The sequence below is a fragment of the Vombatus ursinus genome, unplaced genomic scaffold (genome assembly GCF_900497805.2).
Source record: "Vombatus ursinus unplaced genomic scaffold, bare-nosed wombat genome assembly UNPS02014778.1, whole genome shotgun sequence".
In the NCBI taxonomy this organism is placed as follows: Eukaryota; Metazoa; Chordata; class Mammalia; order Diprotodontia; family Vombatidae; genus Vombatus; species Vombatus ursinus.
In genome coordinates this window covers 19,542,080-19,567,762 of record NW_020954556.1, presented here as the reverse complement: position 1 = coordinate 19,567,762, position 25,683 = coordinate 19,542,080, and the positions used below count along the sequence as shown (strand labels likewise).

At 37.3% G+C, this 25,683-nt stretch overlaps 1 protein-coding gene across 1 annotated transcript in view; it reads right to left on the bottom strand.

Moving 5' to 3' along the window:
• Nucleotides 1-25,683, bottom strand: part of ANTXR1 (ANTXR cell adhesion molecule 1) — a 319,441-nt gene that overhangs the window by 212,322 nt on the left and 81,436 nt on the right. The window contains exon 9 of the mRNA XM_027865523.1: nucleotides 4,284-4,344. Within this exon, the coding sequence (XP_027721324.1) occupies nucleotides 4,284-4,344 (61 nt within the window). The remainder of the gene's footprint in view (nucleotides 1-4,283; nucleotides 4,345-25,683) is intronic.

The following is a 25,683-nucleotide window of genomic DNA, read 5'->3' as shown; positions in this document are numbered from 1 at the left end:
TCATCATCATCATCATCATCATCATCATCATCATCATCATCATCATCCTTAGCATTTGTAAAGTGCTTTAGGTTTTGCAAAGCATTTACATATGTTTTCCCAAAAGTATCCTCCCAATTAAGTCCCAAATAAAGAATTTCCACTCTACAGGCTCATCAAATTAATTGCAAGAACTCTCCTGATTAACTTCCCACAATGGTATTATATTCTAATTCTTTAAAAACTGGTAAACTGGGCCAAGTATATTTGGCAATTCTATATTAACCAGAATTCACCAATAAGCCATAAAATCATACACAAGAGCCACACTGTAGTTATGATATCTGTTCCTGAGGGCTGGGCTTTAATGAGCTATGATCTGCTTATTCATATTTCTGAGAAACACCTTTATTCTTCTGGTACTTAGCATATTCTTTTGAATAAATAATCACTGAATAGTACATCTTCTGTTGTTTAATAAGGAGACTTTATTGCATCTTGCTCCATTGAAGTCCTTCCCATTGTTCTAAAATTAATTCCTCCAGACTGAGATGAAAAACCAAAGGAACTTCCTTCATCTCATTCATAAGACAGATCAAAATATGTTCAAACTAAAGAGAAAGGATTATTTTGAAAATAGCTTTGGCTGTCTAAAACACTTATTGCTTTATCCATAATCGTATATGTTTTTTATTCTTCCACTAAAGTCCTCTGATGCTCATCACAATGGGGGAGTAATCCTGGGTTATTGAAGGATATGCCTTCATGGCAAGTTCACCCATCGTGGTTTAGTAATAGACTACATGGCCCTTGAGTCCAATCCCTTCATCTCACAAATGAAGAAACTGAAGCATAGAGCACATAAGTGACTTGCCCAGGGTCATGTCAGTATGTGAGGTGAGATTTAAACCTGGTCTTCCTGATGGCACGCACAGTGTTCTATCTACTATCCTGCTTTGCCTTAAATTCTTCTATGAGAGATTTGTAGAAAGATATGGACAAAAATCATATCAGATGAGAAAGCACAGAAGAGCTGTGGCTCTGCAATGGTGCAAAAAACACTCATGATGAGCTCCTAGGTCCATCTGAATATGTTTTCTATTGATGAATGAAATAATAGCATTTAGCTTTTATTTTTGTTTCTTTTGAGGTGGGGAAATCAAAAGGGGATAGTGGTGTTCTTAACTCAGATCTGAAAATCTATCTATGTTCTTCAAAAATGACAGAAATCTTTGAGAATTTTCTTGCCATTCTTTAGAAATCAATCTAAGAAGGAAATTCGACTTGTCTAGAATTTTCATCAGTTTACTACATTTCAAGGATTAGGAATGAATCTGGGGTTTCATCAGTATGAAAAACTTTCAGCTGAGGAAATTCCTTTTACCAGAGTAGGTCAGCACCACCTTTAGAGTCTTAAGGAGTAATGTAGGGACTTCAGTGGTTAAGTGACCTGTAGAGGGGGTAACATGGACAGTGTATATCAGAGGCAGAACTTGCACCCAGGTCTTCCTGGCTCCATGACCAGCTTTCTAAATGCTCTACCATGTTGCCTCTCTACTTCACTGCAAACACAGTAAAACCTAACTCTGGTCAGTAAAAAACAAAAACAAAACAGACAAATAAAAATCCCTGTGGCTCAAATTTAAAGGAATCAAAGTGGATTTAAAAATAAATTGAAATAAAAGAAATTTACATGATAACTTTATTATATACTTAAATGAATAGCAAGTTGTACATAATAAATTTGCAGTTTTATGTGCAATCATCTTTTTATTATATTTATATTATTTATATATACAATATATTTATATTATACATAGCATATATTATATGTTATGGAAATGCTTGTTTTATTCCATAAATTAAAAATAAAACAAATTAAATTTTTTTTACAAGACTGAATTTATAGTGATAAATATGTAATGGTACCTTAACTGGACTATGTGAACATAATTATATACATAATATCCACTACTATTGATTTATGAGGAATTGGGAATGGTAGATTGAATAAGGCATACAAAAATATTGACTGAAGAAATCTCAACTAAGATTCAGTGTATAAAATGAGAAAATAAACTGCATCTGCATTAGATTGTGAGGTCTTTCAAGGCAACAACTATCTTTTCTTTTCTTTTCTTTTCTTTTTTTTTTTTTTTGCTTTTTGGTGAGGCAATTGGGGTTAAGTGACTTGCCCAGGGTCACACAGCTAATAAGTGTCTGAGGTCAAATTTGAACTCAGGTTCTCCTGACTTCAAGGCTGGAGCTCTATCCACTGCACCAACTAGCTGTCCTATCTTTGCTTCTTTTTGTATCTCCAGGGCTTAGCACAGTGCCTGGTACATAGTGGCACTTAATAAATGTTTGTTGATTGATTATTAATATTACAAAATGCATGGTAGTTTTCATGGAAGACTGAAATTCACTCACACATTTACTGAAGGCTTGAGTAAGTTACTTAACCTCTCTCTGAGCCTCAGTTTCCTCCCTGTAAGATGAAGGAGTTGGACTAAATGACCTCTAAGGTCCTCTCTAGCTGTAAATGTGATGCTATGACTTTGTCATTTATTCAACGTAGTATTAATTCAGTACCTATTGTATGCACGTCATTGCGCTGAAGTCCAAGGAAGAGCTGGGATCTATTACTTAAGTATTGCCTTTAATTTAACATAGCATTCTCATCATTCCAGCCCTTGTCTGCCTCCCTTCCCTTACTCCTACTTGGAGGGCCCATCCTATGGATGTGGCTACCCTAGGTTCAAGGTGCTGAGTCTGCATTCTCAAAATGATAGCTCATGAGCCTCTGAGGATTTGTTTATTTTTCAGTAGTCATCCATAAGGGACAATTGACTCAAAGGGATTTCCTAAAATAGCACAGTAAAAAGATTTACTATAAAATATTCCTCCTCCATGATAAATTGAAGACACACTCTGCCATGAACGTACATACTGCCAATAAGAAAAGCGAGCAAGGACAGAGATCGCCTCCTAGAATCCCACTCATGAGAAACAGGAATAGATGGGCAACTCACACGCACAGTGCTACCGGGTCTTTCATGTCCTCTTTGATGTTCCACCATTGGTCATTAAGAGGTACAATGTCTTGGGAAAGCACCTTGTTCTGCCAAGCTCCCTGGACCAGCTCTCTGCTAAATGGGTAATTCAATTGTTTTCTGATCCTTCCAAATGAGGACACTCAAAGTCTAACACCCTTACAAATTGCAAATGGACCACTAAAGACTACACTCTATAATTTCATCAAGTAAAATGGGGGACTCAGTTGATGGATTTCTGGTCAGCCTCCTTACACCTTCCTCCCAGTTTAATTTGTTCCCTAGAGATACTTTGGCATAGGTTCATATTGCCAATTTTAGATAGCTCTCCTGTGATGTGGGCATTATGTTCTTTAGAGTTCCTTCTCACTTTCAAGTCCTAAAAATACCAGCAAAATCCACGTGGCACAGTTCTTAGACAGTCTGAATATTGACAATTTTTTTTTCTAATAAGGATTTAAACCTATCATGGTCAATGGATCTAAAGATCCATTAGTCAAGCCTAAATACGTAGTTGTCAAATTTAACATCCTACCAAAGAAAGCCTTTAGGTAGGTCTTTCCATGTTGGATGTGTGTGTATTTGAGCGTGTTCACATGTATGCAGGAACAGGCATAGGTACTTAATAGTCATTATGGATATTAGAGAGCAGTTTGATGACTTAGTGGATAGAGTGCTAGCCCTAGAGTCAGGAAAACTCTTCCTGAGTTCAAATCCAGCCTCAGACACTTACTAGCTATGTGACCCAGGGCAAGTCACTTAATCCTGTTTGCCTCAGTTTCTTCATCTGTAAAATGAGTTAGAGAAGGAAATGGCAAACCACTCCAGCATCTTTGCTAAGAAAACCCCAAATGGGTTTGTGAAGAGTCAGACAAGATTGAAAACAAATGAACAAGTCACAGGGGAAAATCAACAGCAATGATAGTGGTCACTTTGGTAGGGAGTACAAAGAACATTGGATTTAGAGTTCAAAGGTCTGGGTTAACACCTTAGTTCTCTGACCTCTCAGGCAAATCCTTTCCTCTGATTGTTTTTCTTGACTAAATGAAGCTAAAATCCTTTCTAGAGCTAAATCCTATGAATAATCTTAAGAACATCACAGGGTTTCTTTTTTTTTGTTGTTCAATAAACCAATCAATTAAACCATTTAAACACTCACCCATATACTTATCCACAAAAGTTAAACTTGTAGCTGGAATTAAGGACATTGGGAATTGTATAAGGTCAAATAACAGTTTGTTTTCAACTTACCTCCTGCACATATGCTGGAAGGCTCAGCTGCTAAAATTTCAATGCATGACTTCTTTAAAATCTAGGGAAAGAAATGGAATTAAATATCTATGAGAAGTCAAATTATAAAGCAGCAATCATCAAAACTGCTTGGTACTGGCTAAGAAATAGAGTGGTGGATCAGTGGAATAGCTTAAATATGCAAGATACAGTAGTCAATGATGATAGTAATCTATTATTTGATAAACCCAAAGATCCCAGTTTCTGGGATAAGAACCCACTCTTTGAAAAAAAAACTGCTGGGAAAACTGGAAAAGAGTATGGCAGAAACCAGGCATAGACCAAAATCTCACATCATATACCAAAATAAAGTCAAAATGGGTTCATGATTTAGATATAAAGGCTGATACTATAAGCAAACTGGGAGAGCAAGGAATAGTTTACCTATCAGATCCATGGAGAACAAAAGAATTCATGACCAAACAGGAGATAGAGAACATTACAAAAAGCAAAATGGATAATTTTGAATACATTAAATTGAAAAATTTTTGCACAAACAAAACCAATACAACTAAGATTAAAAGGAAGGTAGAAAATTGGGAAAGAATTTTTACAACCAGTCTTTCTGATGAGGGCCTCATTTCTAAAATATATAGAGAATTAAGTCAAATTTATAAGAATACAAACATTCCCCAATTGATAAATGATCAAAGGATATGAACAGACAGTTCTCAGATGAAGAAATTGAAGACATCTATAGTCACATGAAAAAATGCTCTAAATCACTATTGATTAGAGAAATGCAAATCAAAACAATTCTGAGGTACCACATCACACCTATCAGATTGGCCAACATGACAAAACAGGAAAATGATAAATGTTGGAGAAGATGTGGGAAAATTGGAACACTAATGCATTGCTAGTGGAGTTGTGAACTGATCCAACCATTTTGGAGAGCAATTTAGAACTATGCCCAAAGGGCTATAAAAATGTGCATACCCTTTAACCCAGCAATAGCACTTCTAGGGTTATATCCCAAAGAGATCATACAAATGGAAAAAGGACCCAAATGCTGTTTGACAAAGAGTTGAGAGAGATCACAAGAACAATAGGAATTCCAAGGAGGGAGAAATCACTCAGGGTTAAGGAAGTCAGGGTCTCCATTGTAGAGGGCGTGAGTACTAAGATGTAATAGGATAGAATGGAAACCAGCCTAGACTTGGAGTCAAGAAACCTGGGCTCAAATCCTGGCTCCCTCACTGAATGCACTCTATGATTCTTATAAAGTCACTGAATCTTTCTGAGCATCAGTTTACCCATCTATGAAATGAAGGTGATGATAATATTTGTAGCGTGACTTCAACCAAAATTGATAAAGTTTCAGCCAAGTTGGTTCTCTTGATGAAAAAAAGAAAATAAGACAAAAAAATTCAGTAAAAATGAAAACAAGCATCAGATGAAGCAATGATTCAATAAAACCAAATAGAAAACACAGAGAAGCAACTCCAGCCAGTTCAGAACGATACAAGAGAGACAGAAATCTGTAGGCATTCTAAATGTTCAGAGGCTACACCAAGGGAAATTGAAGCTAGCGAGACCTGCAAACAGGGTCTGAAGAAAAGGGGTTCCCAAGTCCCAACTTGGAGGAACAATAGAAGGAAAAAAGCCATCTCATTATAGGTAATGGAGATAGGACAGAGGTGCCTGAGAGGTGTTCACCACAGGAGCCCTTCAGGAGGCCAGAGGTCAGTTCAATCTCTGATTTCTGGTCAGGACCTAGCAAGGGCACAAGAGGGAAAAAGCCACTTCTTGATGGGCACAAGGAGGACAGATGTGGTCAGGTAGCATGGGCCATGATACCCTTTGGGAGCTCTGAAAACTAGCATAATCTCAAATATCCTATTGGGGCCTATTAGAGCCATGTTGTTATTTAGTCACTTTTATCATGTCTGACATTACATGATCCCACTTGGGGTTTTCTTGGTGAAGATACTGGAGTGGTTTGCCATTTCCTTCTCCATAGCCATACCAAGGGATGAAGATAACTTTCATTGAATAACTGTAAAAGAAGGAGAAAGATCACAAGGCAGAGGCCAGTATGCATACAAGGCCACCAGGATTATAGATATAGAGTGAAAGAGACCTCACAGGCCATGTAATCTAACCTCCCTCATTTTACAAATGAAGAAACTGAAGCCCAGGAAATTAAGGTGACTTGACCAAGGTAACATAGGTCATAAGCATGAAAGACAGGATTTGAACACAGGTCTACTGACTCCAGGGTCAGTGCTCTTTCTGCTACACAAAAGTAGAAGCCAACAACCAAGGAAGAAGGTGGGGTCTATCAGCCTGTTCCCTATTCTAGGACAGAATTGAAGAAGAAGATAGGAAGGGAGACCAGGACCCAGCCACCTTATCCAGAATATCAGCAGGGCTTTGGCTATGGCCACCATATGTAATCCAGACTGCAGCAGGAATAGGGCCTAGGCCTGGTCACACCATTCAGAAGTATGAGTGGGGGCAGAGCTAGGCCCTGGCACAAAGTCCCATCCATAAATGAAGGTTGGAGACATGATTAAAAAGAAGAAAACACCTAATACAATGAAGAAATTATATAGGCTAATTAAAACCTGAAGAACTGTAGTCAGAATCACTCAAGACTATTCTGCATTTATAATAAAGGAAAGGAAATATTTGAAAATGATACAACAAAAGGCAAAAAAAAAAGGTTTGCAACCATGAATAACAGATAGAATCTTTAAAACACAAAAAAAGTGAGAAAAAAGAAACCTAGAAAGGTAAATACATCTGAACAACTGGAAGAGGTTATTTCTCAATAGACAGCTAGACAGCTCACTGCCAAACTTGGAGTCAGGAAGACCTGAGTTCAGATCCTGCCCCAGACACTTATTAGATAGCTGTATCACCCTGGGCAAGTCATTTAATGTCCATCTGCCTCAGTTTCCTCATCTCTAAAATGGGGCTAATAGTAGCATCTTCCTCCCGGTCTTGTGGTAAGGATGTTGATCATCATACGCTATTACCATTACTGTGTACTGAACAATGTTCTCATGGTTCTGCTCACTTCACTTTGCATCAGTTCATATAAGTCTTCCCAGCTTTTTCTGAAACCATCCTGATCCATATTTCTTATAACAAAATAGTATTTCATCACAATCACATGTGGATAAGAGAAGAAAGGGGCTGGAAAAGAATCTGTTATGTTTCAGCTGAGGTAAAAAAAAAGAAGCAGGGTTAACAATCATGATCTCTGACAAAGCAAAAGCAAAAATAGAAGTAATTAAAAGAGTAAAGCAGGAAAGCTACATTTTATTAAAAGGTACCACGGACAATGAAATACTATCAGTACTAAATATATATGTACCAAATGGCATAACATCCAAATTCCTAAAGTGAAAGTTAAATGAGTTATAGGAGGAAATAGAGAGTAAAACTATACTACTATGCTACTGGGGGGCCTCAATTGTAATTTAGAGCATTTTTTCACATGACAATAGATAGCTTTGATTTCCTCATTAGAAAACTGCCTGTTCATATCCTTTGACCATTTATCAATTGGGGAATGACTTGTATTCTTATAAATTTGACTCAGTTCTCTATAGATTTGAAAAATCAGGCTTTTATCAGAGAAACTTCTCGTAAAAAATTTTCCCCGGTTTCTTGTTTTCCTCCTAATCTTGGCTACATTGGTTTTGTTTGTGAAGACATCAAGGGGCATAATATTGCCTGGTTTCATCAAATTTTCCAGTTTATACATGGAAGTTTTGTGAAGGTCAGGAGACGTAAAGATACTAAACTGTGTCCCAGTAGGGTAAGTTTAGAACTGGCATTCAATTTGCCTAATCAGAGTGGAAGGGATATAGAACATTTCCCCTCCAAAGGTTATTGTTAAGTGAGTCTGTGAGGTCCTTCACTAATTGATCGTCTGGTCTCATTCTAAACTAAACCTTGACTTACTCTTTGGAGTTTCTGATAGTAGAACTCTAATCCTAAAGGCCTGAAACCACCTATTGATAGCTTCCACCTGGCCAGAGTTTTCAATGGCCTGTCAGATCTTAGGGATCTAAGTTCCCAAAGTCCTTCAGTAGAAGGCTCTCTTCCATCATCAATGGCAGTACTAATTAAATGATACTGCTAAATGAGAACTCATCAGGTTAACTTTGACTTTGTTAGTGATTAGAGAATTTGTGGGAGTGGAGTTTGAGGCACAATTTGATCTGAGTAAGAAACTGAGTAGCTCCTCCAACCATTAAAAAAAAAGCCTTTTTGGTGATCAGAACCAAGTGGTTGGAAGTTGGGAACCATATTATTGTAGTTGAATCCAGTCTCACTCCTCTGCTAGGGACTAGCCGAGCTTAGAGGTGAAAGTCATGGTATTGTTGAACCATTTTTCAGTCATGTCTGACTCTTTATGACCCCATTTGGGATTTTCTTGGCAAAGATATTGGAGAAGTTTGTCATTTCCTTCTCCAGCTCATTTTACTGATGAGGAAACTAAGGCAAACAGGGTTAAGTGACTTGCCCAAGGTCAGACAAAGTAGTATGATGGAAAGAAAACAAGATTTGGAGTCAGAGGACTTGAGTTTGAATTTCTTTTTCACTTCCTATTTTTGAGGCCTTGGGTAAATCATAGAATCTCTCTGGTCCTCAGTTTCCCCATTTGTAAAATGAGAAAGATTGGGCTATAGGATCTTTAATGTCTCTTCCAACTCACAATCTATGTTCCTATTATCAATCTATGTTCCTATTCCAATTAGAAGGTGTTCCACACTGCAGTGCCTTGGGGAAAAAATCTCATGCCTTCCATTGGGGCCTGTCCAGTCAAGGAGTAGGTACAAGTAGTAGGAACTGAGCAAAACAAGTTCCAAAGGTTAGAACTAGAAGGAGTAGAGGAAGTCTCAGAGAAATACTTAGACTTGATGTGACAAAATGCCTTCTAACAATTAGAGCTTTCTGCAAGTGGAATAGGTTGTCTAATAAAGTATTAGAGGATTAAGATAATAATACTTTATAATAATATAATAAAAATATAAAAATAAAGTATTCCCCTTAAAGTAGAGTCTGGATGGCCACTTTTCATAGATTTTGTAGAGGGGATTCTTATTTAGGCATAGATTTGATTAGAAGGTATTTTATAATTCCAAGATTCTAAAATGCCATCATCGGTTCTGGGGGAAAGTAGGAAAAGGACTCATATGTACAAAAATATTTGGGGCAGTTCTTTTTATGGAGGCAAAGAATTGGAAACTGAGGGGATGCCCACCAACTGAGGAACGACTGAACAAGTTATGGTATATGAATGTGATAGAATACTACTGTGCTATAAAAAATGATGAAAGGGCTAGTTTCAAAAAAATCTGGGAAGACTTATATGAACTGATGCAAAACAAAATGAACAGTACCAAGAGATGAATGTATATAGTAACAGTAATACTGTAAGGACAATCAACTGCGGAGGACTTATTAACTCATCAACACAATGATCCAGCATAATTCCAAAGGACTCATGAAGAAAAATTCTATCCATCTCCAGAGAGTGAACTGATGAGCTCGGGAATACAGATTGAAGCATATTTTTTCTCTTTCTCTTTCCTTTTTTTTTCTTCAGAACATGGCTAAATGCAGAAATATGTTTTGCATGACTTCATATGTTTAATAAGTATCATATTTCTTGTTTTCTCAATGGATGGAGGAGGAGGTAGAGGGAGGGAGAAAATTTGGAACTAAAAATAAAAATTAAATTAAAAATTAAAAAAATAAAGTATAATATTTAAAAGAAAAGGAAAGTAGGAATGGGGATTGGAAAGATTGAGTACAAGACTTTCTCACAAGAAAGATCCTAGAAACGTTCCCAGGGAACTGAAGCCAAGGGGTCAGACGTAGAGACAATATAGAGAAAGCAGGCAGGGAGCAGTCAAAAGCAGTCTGTAGGACTTTGGCACTGGAGCTCTGGAACCCAGCTCCTACTCATCCATGACTGCAGTCGTACTGACATGGAAGCCCCTCTAAAATTTGGACACTCCAGAAATTCAATTTAGATTTCTCTCTAGTTAATCTAAAATGGTGAAGTTTTAGTAACAACTGCCTATTTCATTCTAAGGTTCTTTCTGATCTTTATAGAATGATAGGACTTAAAACTGGAAGAGACCTTAGAAAATAATTGATAATGGAAAGAAATTACATGTCTCCTTTCAAATAACGGAGTTTATATAAGTGGAAGATTTTAATAAATGGCAGTATTTTGAGGATAGCCCAAAGAATTGAATGGGAACCCCCTGGGTACTTGAAATCCCCTGGTATACTCTGAAATCCCCTGGTATCCCCTCCATAATAAATGTTTAAATAGACAAACTACATACACTTAAAAAAAGCAGAAATAAACCAAAACACAATGAAAAAAAAAACTTAATTAAATTCTCACTCATGCAGTTTACTGACCTCAAACTCACTTCTTTGGTCCAAACTATAAACACCTTACTATGGAATTTGTACTGTAATGAATATTTGACCACAAAGACAGTAACAGGGTTTGTCGGAATAAACACAGGCTGGATTATGCTCTCAGAAAGTGTCTGCATTTGCTGATAAATCTGAAAAGTGTATGAAGGGCCAAAAACTGTCAGCCAAGCACTGTGATCCAATCCAGCAGAAAGACTGCCTTTCCAATCTTAAACTAAAACAGCTGGAAGAAAAGCATTACAATGAAATACAGTAAAAATTTATCTGTGAGGGGTCTGAGCAGGACTTGGCAGGCACTGTAACTTCCATTGATTTGAAATACCTGACGTCAAAAGGTGCAGAGAAAATAGTAACTGTGGGATTTGTGGGGAGTGCCCAGTTCCTTAGAAGCCTGAACTGTACAGTAATGTTCTGCCTGAGCTGAGGTGAGGGTAGCAATAGAGGAAAGAGTGGTTAGCAAATCAAGAATGAACGGATGGCTCAAGGAACAGAAAGAGCAGAGATTAAGACTGAGAATGCAATTGAGCGACAGAAGAACAATTTGAAAAGGAATGGAGTTGTTCAGAGAGGTGACAGGGAGTAAGTGTTCTATGAAAGGGACAAAGAGCCCAAATGGACCCAAAGAAGAAAGGACATTCATGTTACCAAGCACTGTACACGCCTGTTAGCAGCCAACGCACAGGTAACTGCAATAGAAAGTAGAAACTGGAGTAGAAAGGTCAGAGGAGTGATGGCCAAAAGACTTAGGAAAACTGTTTAAATTCACTGTACCTCAATTTACTTATCTGTTATAAAAGTTTACTACTAGGATTACTGTGAGATGAAAGAGTAAATGAAAAGGAACTTTGTAAAAGTCATAGGATCTCAGAGATGAAGAGTCATATAGTCCAACTTAAGCAGGAATCTTTCTGACATAACCAGTAACCATTCAGCCATGTTTGACTATGCTCAAAATAGTTGAATATATGTTTCCTCTGCTGGCTAAACATCTTTAATTCCTTTAATATGTTTCTATAAGGTCAGGGTTGTGAGTCTTTTTACCTCTCTGCTAGCTCTCTTCTGGACACTCTGTAGTTCAGCAGAGTCTTTCATAAAACAGGGTAGCTCAGACTGAAGATGATATTCCAGGTTTGTCCAAGGCAGAATGTAACAGAGCCATCATCTCTCCTCATCCAAACACGATGATACAATCAATATGGCCTAAGATCACATTAACATTTCTGGTTGCCATATTCTACCACATTGTTGACTCACGTTGAGATTGGAGTTCACTAAACTCCCTTAGTCTTTTTCACGTGAACTATTGCCCCAAGCATGTTTTCCCCATCTTATCCTTGGGTAGACAATGGTTCATGTGAAAAAGACCAAAGGATTTTAATGAACTACAAACTCAATATGAGTCAATAGTGTGATGTGATATGCAAGTCAAATAAGTAAATGCTAACTATTATTATTATTATTGTTATTACTAATAACAATCATTATTACTACTACTACTAATTATTGTTATTATAGCTGTGGAATGATTGTCTCCTCAATCCAATATTTATTAAACACACTCTGTATGAAGTCACTTTACTGATGATGAAAAATGAAAAATACAAAGATGAAAATTAAGACACAGTTCCTTCTCTCAAGGAACGTAGGCTCTAATTAGGGGTAAGAAATCTCAATAACTCACATTTGAACCTTTTTATTAAGTATTTCCCCCCAAACCTTGTGAGGTACGTAATACAGGTATTGCAAATGCTTTTAAGTCTTCATTGGACAGATAAAAAGGGACTTAGAGTGGTTATTATAGTGCTAAGTGTGTCAGCACCAGAATTAAAAATCAAGTTAAACGTCTGTACCACTGCTGACTTTCAAATACAGATGATACAGAGTAGAATATGATAGGAACAAAGGAGAAGTTTAGACACAGTGCTCTCAGAAAACCTGAAGATGGGAAGATCACTGTTGAGAATTTAGATCTAGATGGAACCTTAAACGTTATCTACTCAGAACTTCTTATTTCTTGCCTGGCTGAACTATTTTGGGACTTCTCTGATCACCATATCCCAGGAAACTCATTGTTGGGAAAACATCATCCTGCAAGATCTCATCAACACTGGAACTCCACCTTATGGCCCTCAGATTGGAGGGTGGAGCCATGATGAACTCCAAAGCTCCCTTTAATGAGGGAGCCCAGGTCAGAATAGCTCCTCATTTCTCACCTAGCTCTACTACTTTGAGACTTTTCTGACTTTTCCACCATGGTCCTGCCTTGATTACTTTTCCTGGTGCCTTCTACCACTTCCCCTGCTTTTCAGTTTCCTTTCCTGTGTTGTCTTCTCCCACTAGATTATATACTCCTTGAAGGCAGAGACTATTTTTTAAAATATTTATATCCCTAGCACTTAGTATAGTGCATAGCACATAGTAGGTACTTAATTAATGTTTATTGACTGACTGACCTTCTATCTTTCATAGATGAGGAAAGTGAAGCCTAGACACATTTTCACAGAAGTTGTAAGTAATAAAGCCAAGATTTGAAAACTGACCCTCTTACTCCAAATCCAAGGCTGTGTCTACTATACCCTTGCCACTTCTACCTAGAGAAAACATGATGGTAGCACATATCTCTCCATTGGATGGAGAAATCCAAAGTGCTCTAGGCAAATTTCAGGAAGGATAGATGACTTTTAATCCCTCAAGTCACAAATGAACTTAATGTAGGTGGAAAATCTGAGATCAGGGCACATAATTATTTCGTATATAATAATAACAATAATAATAATAATAATAATAAAAGTTCTCATTTCTTTAAGTAATTTAATGTTTACAAAGCACCTTTTTAACAACAACCCTGTGAGGTAGGTAGCACAAGTATTGGGTTTTTTTTTTACAGATGAGGAAACTGAGGCTCAGAGAGGTGAAACAAATTAATCCATAGTCACATAGTGAGCCAATGTCCAAGTTAGAAGTGGATCATAGACTCTGGGTCCAGCACTCTTTCCATTATACTTTATTGTCTCTGACAATTGTGTAGTATAAGAATTTGAGGGAGCTTCCTATCCCTAGCCTGACATAGCACTGGAGATTGTCTCTTCCAGTTAAGGTAATACCTTTTCTAGAAATCTCTTGTTAACAGCAAGCAACACATTCAGCAATTACTTCAGCATAAAACGTTGATAGAGTGGGACACAAGCTTTAATGGAACAGAGAGGGGAAGAGCTAGAGCAGTAGGGCAGAGCTAGGTAGATAGCTAAAAGGCAACATGAGGGCACTGACTCACATGAGATTACGAAGAACTAACCTTCACTCTAAAACTTCATTAATTTGTTAAGGAATGCCCTTGGCTGGGAAGGTACATTTATCTTTTCAAGGACAGAAGGACAGATGGAATTCAGCCTCTGCACCAGCTATCATGGATCTCCATAAATAAAAAATAGTTCTAATACACAACAGACCAAATTATTTTCTTTCTTACATGAATTACTACCTTCATTGACTTTTGGGCATTTTTGCTTCGTATCCAGATGGCAGCTTCAAGAGTGGGAGAGACCAATAGCACATAAACAAGGGCAGTTTGCACAAGATAGACCAAGTAGCCAGAGAAACTGTCCTTGGAAAGTGGAGGAAGAAACTCGTTGCGTCTTTACAAAATTTACTTATTCTCATTTTCCTTCACTTTGTTTTTCATGTGTAGATTATCAGTCAAGGAAAACTTGCTAGCAAAAAGATTTATGTGTGTGTGTGTGTGTGTGTGTGTGTGTGTGTGTGTGTGTTCACTGATATTAATCAATCTGGGCTGCTCTGCCTTGGTGCATCTAAAAGGAGAGACTACAATTATTATTCTTGTGCTTGATAGGTTAGAGTATCCTTGAGAGATGAGGATCTAAGGAACTTAAATACAACCAGTAAGTCTTTTTCCTGTCTATCCATTTGTGTGAGTTCTGTGTATCGGTATAACTGGGAACGATCCCCAAGGTAATTTGTTCTAAGCATATTCTGATATCAAGCATATTCCTCCAGTTCATGGTGTGTCAATCTGTGTGTCTGTGGACAAAGGATTAAGGAATAGAGGACCTAGGACTGAATGGACTAACCACAAGAGGTTACTATAAGCCATGCAATGATTAAACTGGCAAGATATATTTCTGAGGCTTCTTTGTTCTCAATATTGAGCATTACACTTGGGAAAGTAAGCATCACCTCATACCATAAGCCAAGTGGGAACATGGTGTTGTTTGTTCAGCTGATAGTGGTCCTTGAGTCAACCTGGTGAAACACTTATCTTTGGCTTTCCTCTCTCAAGCTGGGGGGGACACAGAAACCAATCTGAAGCTTCCCCCATGATGTAAATAAAATTGAGTTAAGCCTTTGTTGGGCAAAAGAGCCATCATTTTACACCTACCATCCCACTATGATGGCTAACTTGGAAAAAGGGGGTGAAAGGGAAGGAAAAAAAGGTGAAAGTCGAAAGGAAAAGGAAAATCCAAGATCTTCAGCTTATAAAAGAGGCAAAATAACAACCCCCAATTATAAGCAAAATTAGGGGACTGATTGACCAATGAGCCCAGTCCTTATGATCATATGTCACTGATACAGTCCATATGTAAACTTTTTAGCATTTTCAGCCGTCTGTACCTGGTTCTAGTCTATTACTATCATGGCAAAAGGGAGATTTTTTTTTATTGTGGAGCTGGAACTAAGGTACATTCAAAGGGCACTAACCAGCCAAAGTATTTGAAAGCATTTACTATGCCAAAAGTAAACATTAAGACTATTATTGCATAACTATTAATTGCTTTAAATGTGTTCTTCCTGTTAAGATTTGACTTCAGTATGCCTGTCAGTATCCTAACACATATAACCTTATAGATAAGGCCTTTTAAAATTTAGTATATTTCACCTCAAGAAGACTAAGATATTTTGAAGTATTGTTTTCATCATTTAATTCAGTTTGATACTCAGATTCAAGTTCAAAGCCTTCCATCTCTGTTCTTAATATGCAGTAAGAATTTTACACATATTGAGTCCAAATGAAGCATTTATATCATTAGCAAAAGCTTCCATAAGATGAAAAAACTATTTAATATGTTTTCCAGTAGAATCACGTAAACTTGATGTCATCCATATACATTCACTGATTAAATAATGTTTTAGACTCCCTCTTTGACTTCAAAGTCATATTCAGTTCCATTCATGAGTGATGAAGGCTAAGCAAAATCATAATGAGCTTAAACTGTCCCTTTGGAAGATGCTACATTTTTATATCAATTGTTCTTGACTTATTGCCTTAATAAAGAATAGTTTTTCCATGTGGAAATAAAATATTTTAGTGTTCTCACTCTGTTTTCATCTCTTTTATATATCTGCAGTAGAAGACTAAGCAATGAGTGAGAACCTGAGTTAGAGACAGTGATAATTGATAAGGGCAATATAACTATTATAGTGCTTTTAGATGGCCTGTTCAATAATCACCAAATTAATGATGAGTTGCTCTTTACAACTGTGAGATTTTTGGGGGCACATCCTTTTGTTCTAAATGTTTATAGAATCTCTTTCTTTCATCAAAAGTTGGCTGAGCTTTGTATAAAATACACAAACACCAAATTGGCCTATATTTGGAGAGGCCACTGGTATTCTTATCTTTGGGTAATAAATATGTGATGCTTTCTGTTAAGAAAGATGGGATCAAGCTTGACTCAGAGAGGAAGCTGGTAAAATGCTTTGCTAATAGTTCATGTACCTCTGAGATGTTCAAGCCAATAAGAATCGATCTTATCCAGACCAGCCATTTACCAGTTTTATAGAGAAACTAGAGGTTTCATCACCTCCTTTGACATGTCCATCCTTTCCATTATGTTAACAGCATACAAGGTTTTTGTTTAATGTTTGATACAATTCGCATTTTTCATTGTGTTGAATTTCTTTTGAGTATTTAGCTGATCAGAAATTGTTCACATATGACTTCTTTGAGGGTCATCTTTTGAATTTCTTTGCTTTTCAAAGCTTTATAGCATATTTTTATGCATGTTCGATTGTTTATTTTGCTCTTTGCTCTGCTTTGATTCCTTGTATCACTTTAAGTTTTTGGCTTTCACTTTTAATTTGCTGGCTAAGGGTATCAAAAATTTCTGATATATTTTTTCTTTACAGATTCTATTCCATATATTACCTTTTTGTTGATATTAACCAGGTGATACGTAGTTTGAATTTTCTAATGTGTGAATACATCGGGATAATTTTCAAATGTCTATTTCTTTAGAGGTACTATTACACAGCTCTGTTTTTCTTCCTATTATTTGTACCCTGGTAACAATCAGTCAATCATTTAAAAGCATTTATTAAGTGCTTACCATAAGCCAGGCACTATACAAAACTCTGGTGATACAAAGAAAGACAAAGGTATAGCCCATGTTCTCAAAGATCTCAGATTTTGTGGGGGAGGGGAGGTGAGATAAAATGTAAACAATATATTCATACAAAATATATGCCATGTAAATGGGAAGTAATCTTGGAGGGAAGGGACAAGGATGGGGGGGTGATGAATGTCTGGGAAGTGGTCAAGAAAGGCCCCATTTGTAAGATTTGATTTGAATCTTAAAGGAATCTAGAGAATATGGAGGTAAGCAGCGAAAGCATCCCAGGCACTGGGGACAGTGAAAAGGCAAAGTAGGGATATTGAATTTCATGAATACAGAGCAGAAAGGCCAGTATTGCTGGATTGTAGTGCGTGTGGAGAGCAATCCAGTATAGGAAGACTGGAAATGTAGGAAGAAGTCAGGTTGTAAAGGTCTTTAAAAGCCAAAGAGAGGATTTTATATTTGATCCTGGAGGTAATAGGAAGCCACTGGAATTTGTTGAGTAGGAAAGTGTTATGGTTAGACCTGTGCTTTAGGAAGATCACTTTGGCATCTGAATGGAGGATCGACTGAAGTGAGGATAGGCATGAGGCAATGAAACCAGCTAAAAGACTATTGCAGTAGTCCAGGTGTGACAGCTTGAACCAGGGTGGTGGCTAAATGAGTACAGAGAAGGGATTGTATACAAGAAATGCCATGATGGTAACAATCAACAGAAAGGCCAACAGATTGTATTTGTGCAGTGAATGATAATGAGGAGTCAAGGATGACACTGTGGCTGTAAGACTGGGTGACTGAGTGGATGAAGACATCCTTGATGGTAATAGGAAAGTTAGAATAGGAGGAAAGATAATTAGCTCTGTTTTGGATACATTGAATTTGAGATTCCTATGGGGCATCCATGTTGAGATGTCCAGAAAACAAAGATGCTAAACTGAAGGTCTGGAGAGAGGTTAGGGATGGATAAAGAAATCTAACAATCATTTGAATAGAAATGATAGTTAAATCCACGGGGGCTGATGAAATCCCCCAAAGAAATAATATATGGGAAGAAGAGAAAAGGGCCCAGGACAGAGCCTCACATGGAGGAAGATTCAGCAAAATAGACTGAGAAGGAGCTGACAGTTACATAGGAGGAGAACCAGAAGAAAGCAGTGCCATGAAAACCTACAGTGAGAGAGTATTAAAAAGAAGATGAGAGTGTACAAGGCTATGAAGAAAGATCAATATGGATGAGGATTGAGAAAAGGCCATTGAATTTGGCAATTAAGAATCCATTGGTAACTTTGAAGACAATGGTTTCATTTGAAAGCTAAGGTTGGAATCCAGACTGAAGAGAGATCAGAAAAGAATGAGAAGACAGGAAATGGAGTCATGAAAGCAAGGAGAGTCAATTGCTAGTGGGGATTGTTGGATCAAGAGAGTTGTTTTCATTTTTTTTTTTTAAGGATGAGGGTGTCATGGGTATTTTTGTAGGCAACATGGAAGCAGCCAGTAGACGGGAAGATCCTGAAGATTAGTGAGAGTAAAGATGATAAATAGAGGGGCAATTTGCAGGTGAAGATTAGATGGAATGGTATCAAGGGTGCAGATAGAGGGGTTTGCCCTAATGAAGAAAAACTTTAGTCATCTCTTTGTGTAAGACTGGGGTGAAGGAGAAGATAGAGGGAGAAGGCACATGAGTGATATGAGAAGAGGGAGCTCTTAGCAAATGCCCTCAATTTTTTCAGGGAATTTTAAGAAAACATATGTAGCTAAGAGGTGGCATCTAAAAAGTTCGAGAGACATAGTTTCTGGGTAATTTAATCAGTTTTTAGTAATACCAGCATGTCTATTAATAAAAGGATGGTCATTTGGCTGTCTCTGTTAGACCAAAGACTCCTCATGGTGGTGGACTCACAGTTTACATACCCCTGGAAGAGGAGGTGTTCCTGAGGGTGGCAATCAACTTTGATTGGCTAACAATTAATGAGAGAATAAGTATTACAACGAGAGGCTGGGCTACGTTATAATGAGGGTCTTGGGGTTCATGACTTGGACCACCCACATCTTGATCAAAACAACTTATCAATTTCTATTTCACCTGACAAAAGGGAGAATCAACATTTCCCCAGATCTGTCTGAGTGAACATAATGAGGAGGAATGCATTCATTAGCCTCAACTTAGAATTTCTTTTATTGTCTCTGATTAGATCCTGGCTGCGTAAATCTTTGAGAAAGATTTCCCACACTGGTTGATTTCTGGATGAGGAAGTAGAAAAGGGGAAAAATGTTGGTCCTAATTCAGTTAGTAATTATTAATACAAGAGAGAATTAATCATTTCTCTCAGAGGGTGGGTACAGAGGCTACCATTGGAAGTTTGAAGAAAGATGAAAAGGTTTGGAAAAGCCACTGTGGTTAAGTGTGATAGTGGATAAATTAAGGAGGTGTAAAAGGATGACTTTGCTGCAGTGAGAGCCCACTCAAGATTTTGTAACATAAATTTATAATAGAACCAGTCAGCATGGTTTCGTGTTTCTCTACAGCTTTGTTCAGCAGCGTGAATGGGAACAAAAGTAGTGGATGGTGAGAGTAATCCAAGGTTGGGGCTTGGCAAGGCAAGGCTTTTACTATCGTGTGTAGGTTCTGAAATGTTTTTACACTTTCTGACAAAAAGTATGTTTGTTCATAATGGCTATAGCAGACACCACCTTTTTTTGTATTGCTCTCTTTTGGTATGCTAGTTGGATTTGTAACATCAAACCTTAAAAGGGCTTTTTGGAATTTGATTTTGTGTATATCCTTTTCCTTTTCACTGAATCTGCACTTAGGAAAGTATAGTTAATTCTTGTGATTTCCCTTTATTAATTTGTAATATGTTGTTATGTAACTTGAAATTGAGGATATTATTGGAAAAAAAGCAGTACCAAATCCTTGCCTATAACTGGGAAGATCTGCTTCCAATTTTGTTATGATACAGTACCAGCAGAGAATAAAGACTTCAGTCTATTTCATGCACACTGGTGGTCTCACTGACTTAGTAATAAGCACCATCTGCCCCAGAGCATTTCCAGCAGGTAGTACATTGGTGTTTCTGATTTTGTTCTGATGTATCTTGTCTTCTTGTGGTATGAAAGCATGAAGGAGCATCACTTGCTCCAAGTAGGGCCAGCCTGTAATCCTATGCTGCCCTATCCATTTCTTGGATTCTTAGTAGCAGTCACATCACACTAGCTGGTGTGTGCTAACCTAATCAGTGGCATCATCAGAGCCCAATTGGTTGAAGTTGCAGATTTCCTGTTAGGTCTTCACAGTTATGGTAATTGACTCAGAACTCACAGACTATATACTATATAACATCTTAGCTGACATTTCTTTATTTTATCATATGCCATGCCATATCAGGGGGCAGTTAGGTGGCACAGTGGATAGAATGCCAGGCCTGGAATCAGGAAGACCTAAGTTCAAATCTGGCCTCAGACATTTCCTAGTTGTGTGACCCTGGGCAAGTCATTTAACCCTGTTTGCCTCAGTTTCCTCATCTGTAAAATGAGCTGGAGAAAGAAATCTAGTATCTTTGCCAAGAAGACCCCAAATGGGATCACAAAAAGTTGGACATGACTGAAATGACTGAACAACAACCACAATATGCCACGCTGGAAGGGTGGTTGGGTGGTATTATCATTACCATCTCATTCTTTGTATCTTTTTTTCAAGGAGGTTCTGGTCCTGTGACAATTTCACTATGCTACCATCATTCTTTTATAAAGTAACATTCTATGAACTGATTCATGGATGGATAATACAACTGCTTTTTGTGGTTGAATAAAAATTTCGGGATATAATCTTATCCTCTATAAGCTTATTTAAAGCATGAATATGACTCCAGCAGCGCACTGGACGACAAGTGTGATATGTACCTCATCCTGCTTCTCATTCAGAAGGGAGCTAGATAAGAGATAGTAATGGGAGTAGGTAAGTCGGCCATTTCCTGGGTCTGTGGGAGAAAAACTAAAGTGGAAGGGTTAATGGGCATGGGAGGAGATTTAAGCTGTCAGAAACTCTGTATCCACAGATGCTGGTTTATCCATTTAAACAAATCTCCTGTTTTTATAGCATTTTCCCTCACCATGTAAGGCGGCTAGCACTGGTATTAGCCCCATTTTACAGATTAAGAAATTATTCTCCAGAGGAGGCAGTCTGCCCAAGGTGACCTAGGAAGTGTTAGATCCTGGACTCAAAGCTAGGCCTCCTGCCTCTAAGTTGAGTGGACTTCCAATTACACCACACTCCAATTACACCTTTCCCAGCAATAAAGAAGCCAAGAATATGCTCACATGTTTATTCTAGCACAGATGCTCTAAGTAGAATTATTTGGGGAACAGTAATTAGGTTATTTTGCTTACACACTTCGGCATAGAAAAGGCACTCACTTTTAAGCCCCCTGGAGCTTGTTAGGGGCCAGCTATAAGGAAATCTGAAACAGCCTTTTTCTGAATCGCAGCAGCATCTTTATTAAATTTTGGGAGAAAGCACCAGACATGAGTTTTGAAACCAAAGGTTCAAGTCTTGTTTTAGCAATTAAGTACAGTGTGACATAGGGCCAATGACTTCTCATCCTTGGGAAATTTTCGAAATGAGGGAGATTGGACTAAATAATCTCTAAACTTCCTGACAGGTCAATATTTGGTAATTTGGTGATTCTGAATTTAAGTGGAAAGCTAACCAGAATTATGCAGTTGTAGCTTGGTTACATTTTCCCCTCACCCTGGCTTTTCAAGCAGGTTCTTGCTTCACTACCTCCAGCAAACAAAGAAATCATCTGCAGTTGTTGAACCCACCCTGCATATTTTCTCTCGAAGACTTGCTTTAAATTTATGAGTTGTGGTCTTTTCAAATTCCCTGTGGAAGCCACAATAACAAAAAACAATGAAATGTTTTCTTCCTTATATTTTTTACCAGCTTAAAGAGATGACTTCAAAGCTTAAGAGACTTCCAACTATCCCAAAAAATTTTTCTTTCTTTCAACTTCCTGCCAAATACTAGTGGAAACAATGTCAAAGCCCAGTCCAATTCAATGCGATCCAATCATCATTCACGTGCCAACTATGTATGGGGCACCGTGCTTAGGCGATTGGAGCACAGAGACAAAAATGAAACAATCTCTGCTATCAACAAACATATTCTCATAAAGAGGACGAGTTGTAGACCTAAGTATGGTACAAGAGAAAATGTGACAAAGGAATCAATCAACAAGCATTTATTAAATGCCTGTTTTCTGATAGACTTTGTGCTAAGTGCTGCTCTCAATGAGCTTACATTCTAAATGTAAAAAGAAATGGAGAGATCCAAACAAATTGCTATAAGAAAACTGGAGGAGAGATAGTGCCTCATTGAAGGGGTTGCATTTGAGCTAAGCCTTAAGGGAATCAAATTTCAAGAGAATAAGGAGGCACTATTCTAGGCGTGCATGAGCAAATGCACCAAGGCTAGAAAGCCTAGCATAAGATCAGAGAACAGCTCGTAGTCTAATTTGTCTGGAGCGTATATTTCATGAAGGGGAATAATGTGAATGAAATAAGGTTAGAGAGGTAAATCTTCTGCAGATTGCAGAAGACCTTAAATACTAGTTTGTATTTTTTCTTACAGAAAACAGGAAACTGCTTAAGGTTCCCAGGATCACAGACTTATTAGGAACCTGAAAGTTCATCTAAGCCAAATCCTTCATTTTATAGATGAAAAGACTGAGGACGAGAGAGGCGAAGGTCATTTGCCTAAAGTCAAACAAGAAGTATATAGCAGAGTCAGATTTTGAGCCCAGATATTTTGACTTCAGATGCAGCATTCTGATCAGGAAAGGCATAGTCCCAGATTACTTTGTTACTTATGTGAACAAGGTTTTGCAGAAGGAAGAGACAAGAAGCAGGGAGGCTGGTTGGGTAGCTTTTGTAACAGTCCAGGAAAGGCAGCTACAGGCTTAAACTATGGCAGTTGCCCTTAAAGTGATCAGAGGAGGGCAGAGGTAAGAGATGTCATTAAAGTAAAATTCACAGGATTTAACAACTGTTTAGATGTGAGGAAGAAGGAAGAATTGAAGAATTGAAGTCTTAAGTTTTGAGCCTAGGTGATTTGGGGGAAAGTGTATCAACGTGTATCAACAGTTGGGAAGAGGGATAGGATTGGTCGGGGCAAAGTGGAAGTGAATGAATCCAGTTTGGGACATTGAATTTGAGGTGTTGGCAGGAATAGAGAGTCAAGGAGTGGGTTAGGCAGCTGGAATTGAGTACTGAAACTTGGAAGAGACTGTAGAAGGAAGTATAGATCTAAGAGTCACCTGCATAAATGTGATATTTGAAATTACAGGATTAGAAGAGGTTTTTGTCACGTTTGGATATTACAGCAATAATAATATCTGAATAGGAAAGGGAAGTTCTCTTCTCCTTTTGTCATGCTATAATAGCCCTTGTGATAATGACAAGCATTCACCCTTTGGGTAGTATATTAAGAATTTAAGATGTTAATGCCAAACAAGGTAAAGTCCATGTACTATGGGCTACATAAATTGTTAGGAAGTGAGGGTTCTCATCTTTTCTCTGCAACTAATTCACTTTCTTCATGTGGAAAAGTCATTTAAACTGCCTGAAATTCCTTCTATAACTGCCTCTTGAGAGCTGTTGTATGGCTGACCTGGGATGTTAGACTCAAATTTATAGTTTGGAGATAATCTAATCCAACCTGCTCATTTTTTAGGAAACTGGGGCCAAAAAAGTTTATGATTTCCTTGTGGTCACATGTTGGATAGCATCTTCCCTTGCTCCAAGGGCCCTGAAGATATCTCGATGATCATATTTTTAAAATCTATAATTTATTGAGCTTATTTTTCTGAATCAAAAAACCAAAACAAGTCTAATTAAGAAAATGATACCAAATTAAACTCCAAATGAATCATTGCACTAAATATAGTGGATCATAACATTAAAAAATTATAGGAATTTTCAGGCTTCAGAACTTTTCAAAATTATAGGAGTTACTTTTCAGATATATAGTTACAGGGATGATTCTTAACCAAACAAATAATAGAGGTCATTATAAAAAATAAAATGGATAATATCAGTTATGTAAAATAAAAATATTTGTACGATGTGACTATTGAGTTGGAAAATATTTGCATCAAATATGTTTTTATAGAATCTAATACTCAAATTACATAAGAAATGGCTGCAAATATACGTGACCAAGAGTCATTCCCCCAATAGATAAGTAGCCAAAGGATATGAACAATTTTCAACAAGAGAAATGAAAACTATAAACAACCAAAAGAAAGAATGCTTCAAATCATTATTAATGAAAGGAATGAAAATTAAAATAACTCTGAGATTTTCCCCACACATTAAATTGGCAAAGATGATAAAAGACAGAAATAGTCAGCCTTGTAGTAGCAATGGAAACACGGACATGTTGATATACTGGGAAAGGAGCTGTAAATTGGTGCAAGTGTTGTAAAAAATAACTTGTAATTTCATGAAAAAGTCATTAAAGTATTCATACTTCTTGACCCAGCAATCCCACTATCGGGCATCTATTCCAAGCACTTATGTAACATATTGGACAAAGTACTGACCCTGGAGTCATAAAAAGCTAAGCTCAAAGCCAACCTCAGGCACCTAGCTTTGTGACCCTGGGCAAGTTATTTAGCCTCAGTTTCCTTATTTATAAAATGGGCATAATAATAGCAGATATCTCCCAGTGTTGCCATGAGAATAAAGTTAAATAATATTTGTGAAAATGCTTGCAAACCTTAAAGTGACACATAAATGCTAATAATAATAATAATTTTTATGTTAATATAATAATACTAATATAATCATAATATAATAGTAAAATATACTAATATATAATATATTAGTGTATATACTGCATATATGCAGTGCATATGGTATAAACACTAATATAGTAAAATATACTAATAGTATAATATACTACTGCAAATTATTATTATTATCCCAAGTAAGTCAAAGACAAAAATTAAGGTCCTTTATAAATCAAAATATTAGAAACAGCATCTATTGTGGTAACAGAAACAAAACAAAACAAAAACAAACCTCCAAAAATCTAAAAGTGGGTACCCACTGATTGAGGAATGAATGAACAAAGTCCGGTTTATCAAGGTAAGGGAATGTTCTTTTTTTTCTTTTTTTTTTTTTTTTTTGCTGTGGCACTGTCTTTTTATAAGTGAATAGGAAACCCTTCGCCAAAATGACTCAAGCTTTTGATTCCATAGATACCCTGGCACTAGTATTATTTACTTATAAAACTTTAGGACAGGAACCTCATAGATTAAATATGTCTGATGCCAAACAGCTGTTTCAAATGTGTGAAATGCCAGCGACAGGTGGGAGACAGGAATAGCTGAAGGTGATTCAACAGAACGAGGGAGTTGGGAAAAGAAGCAAGGTTAGTGCCAAACCCAAGAGCCCAAAATGACTCTGGCATGATAATAACTAATAGCATTTATGTGGCTTACTAAGTTTTTATAAAGTGCTTTACATGTGTTGACTCATCTGACCATCACAACAACTCTGTGAGGTAGGTGCTATTATTATCCCTCTTT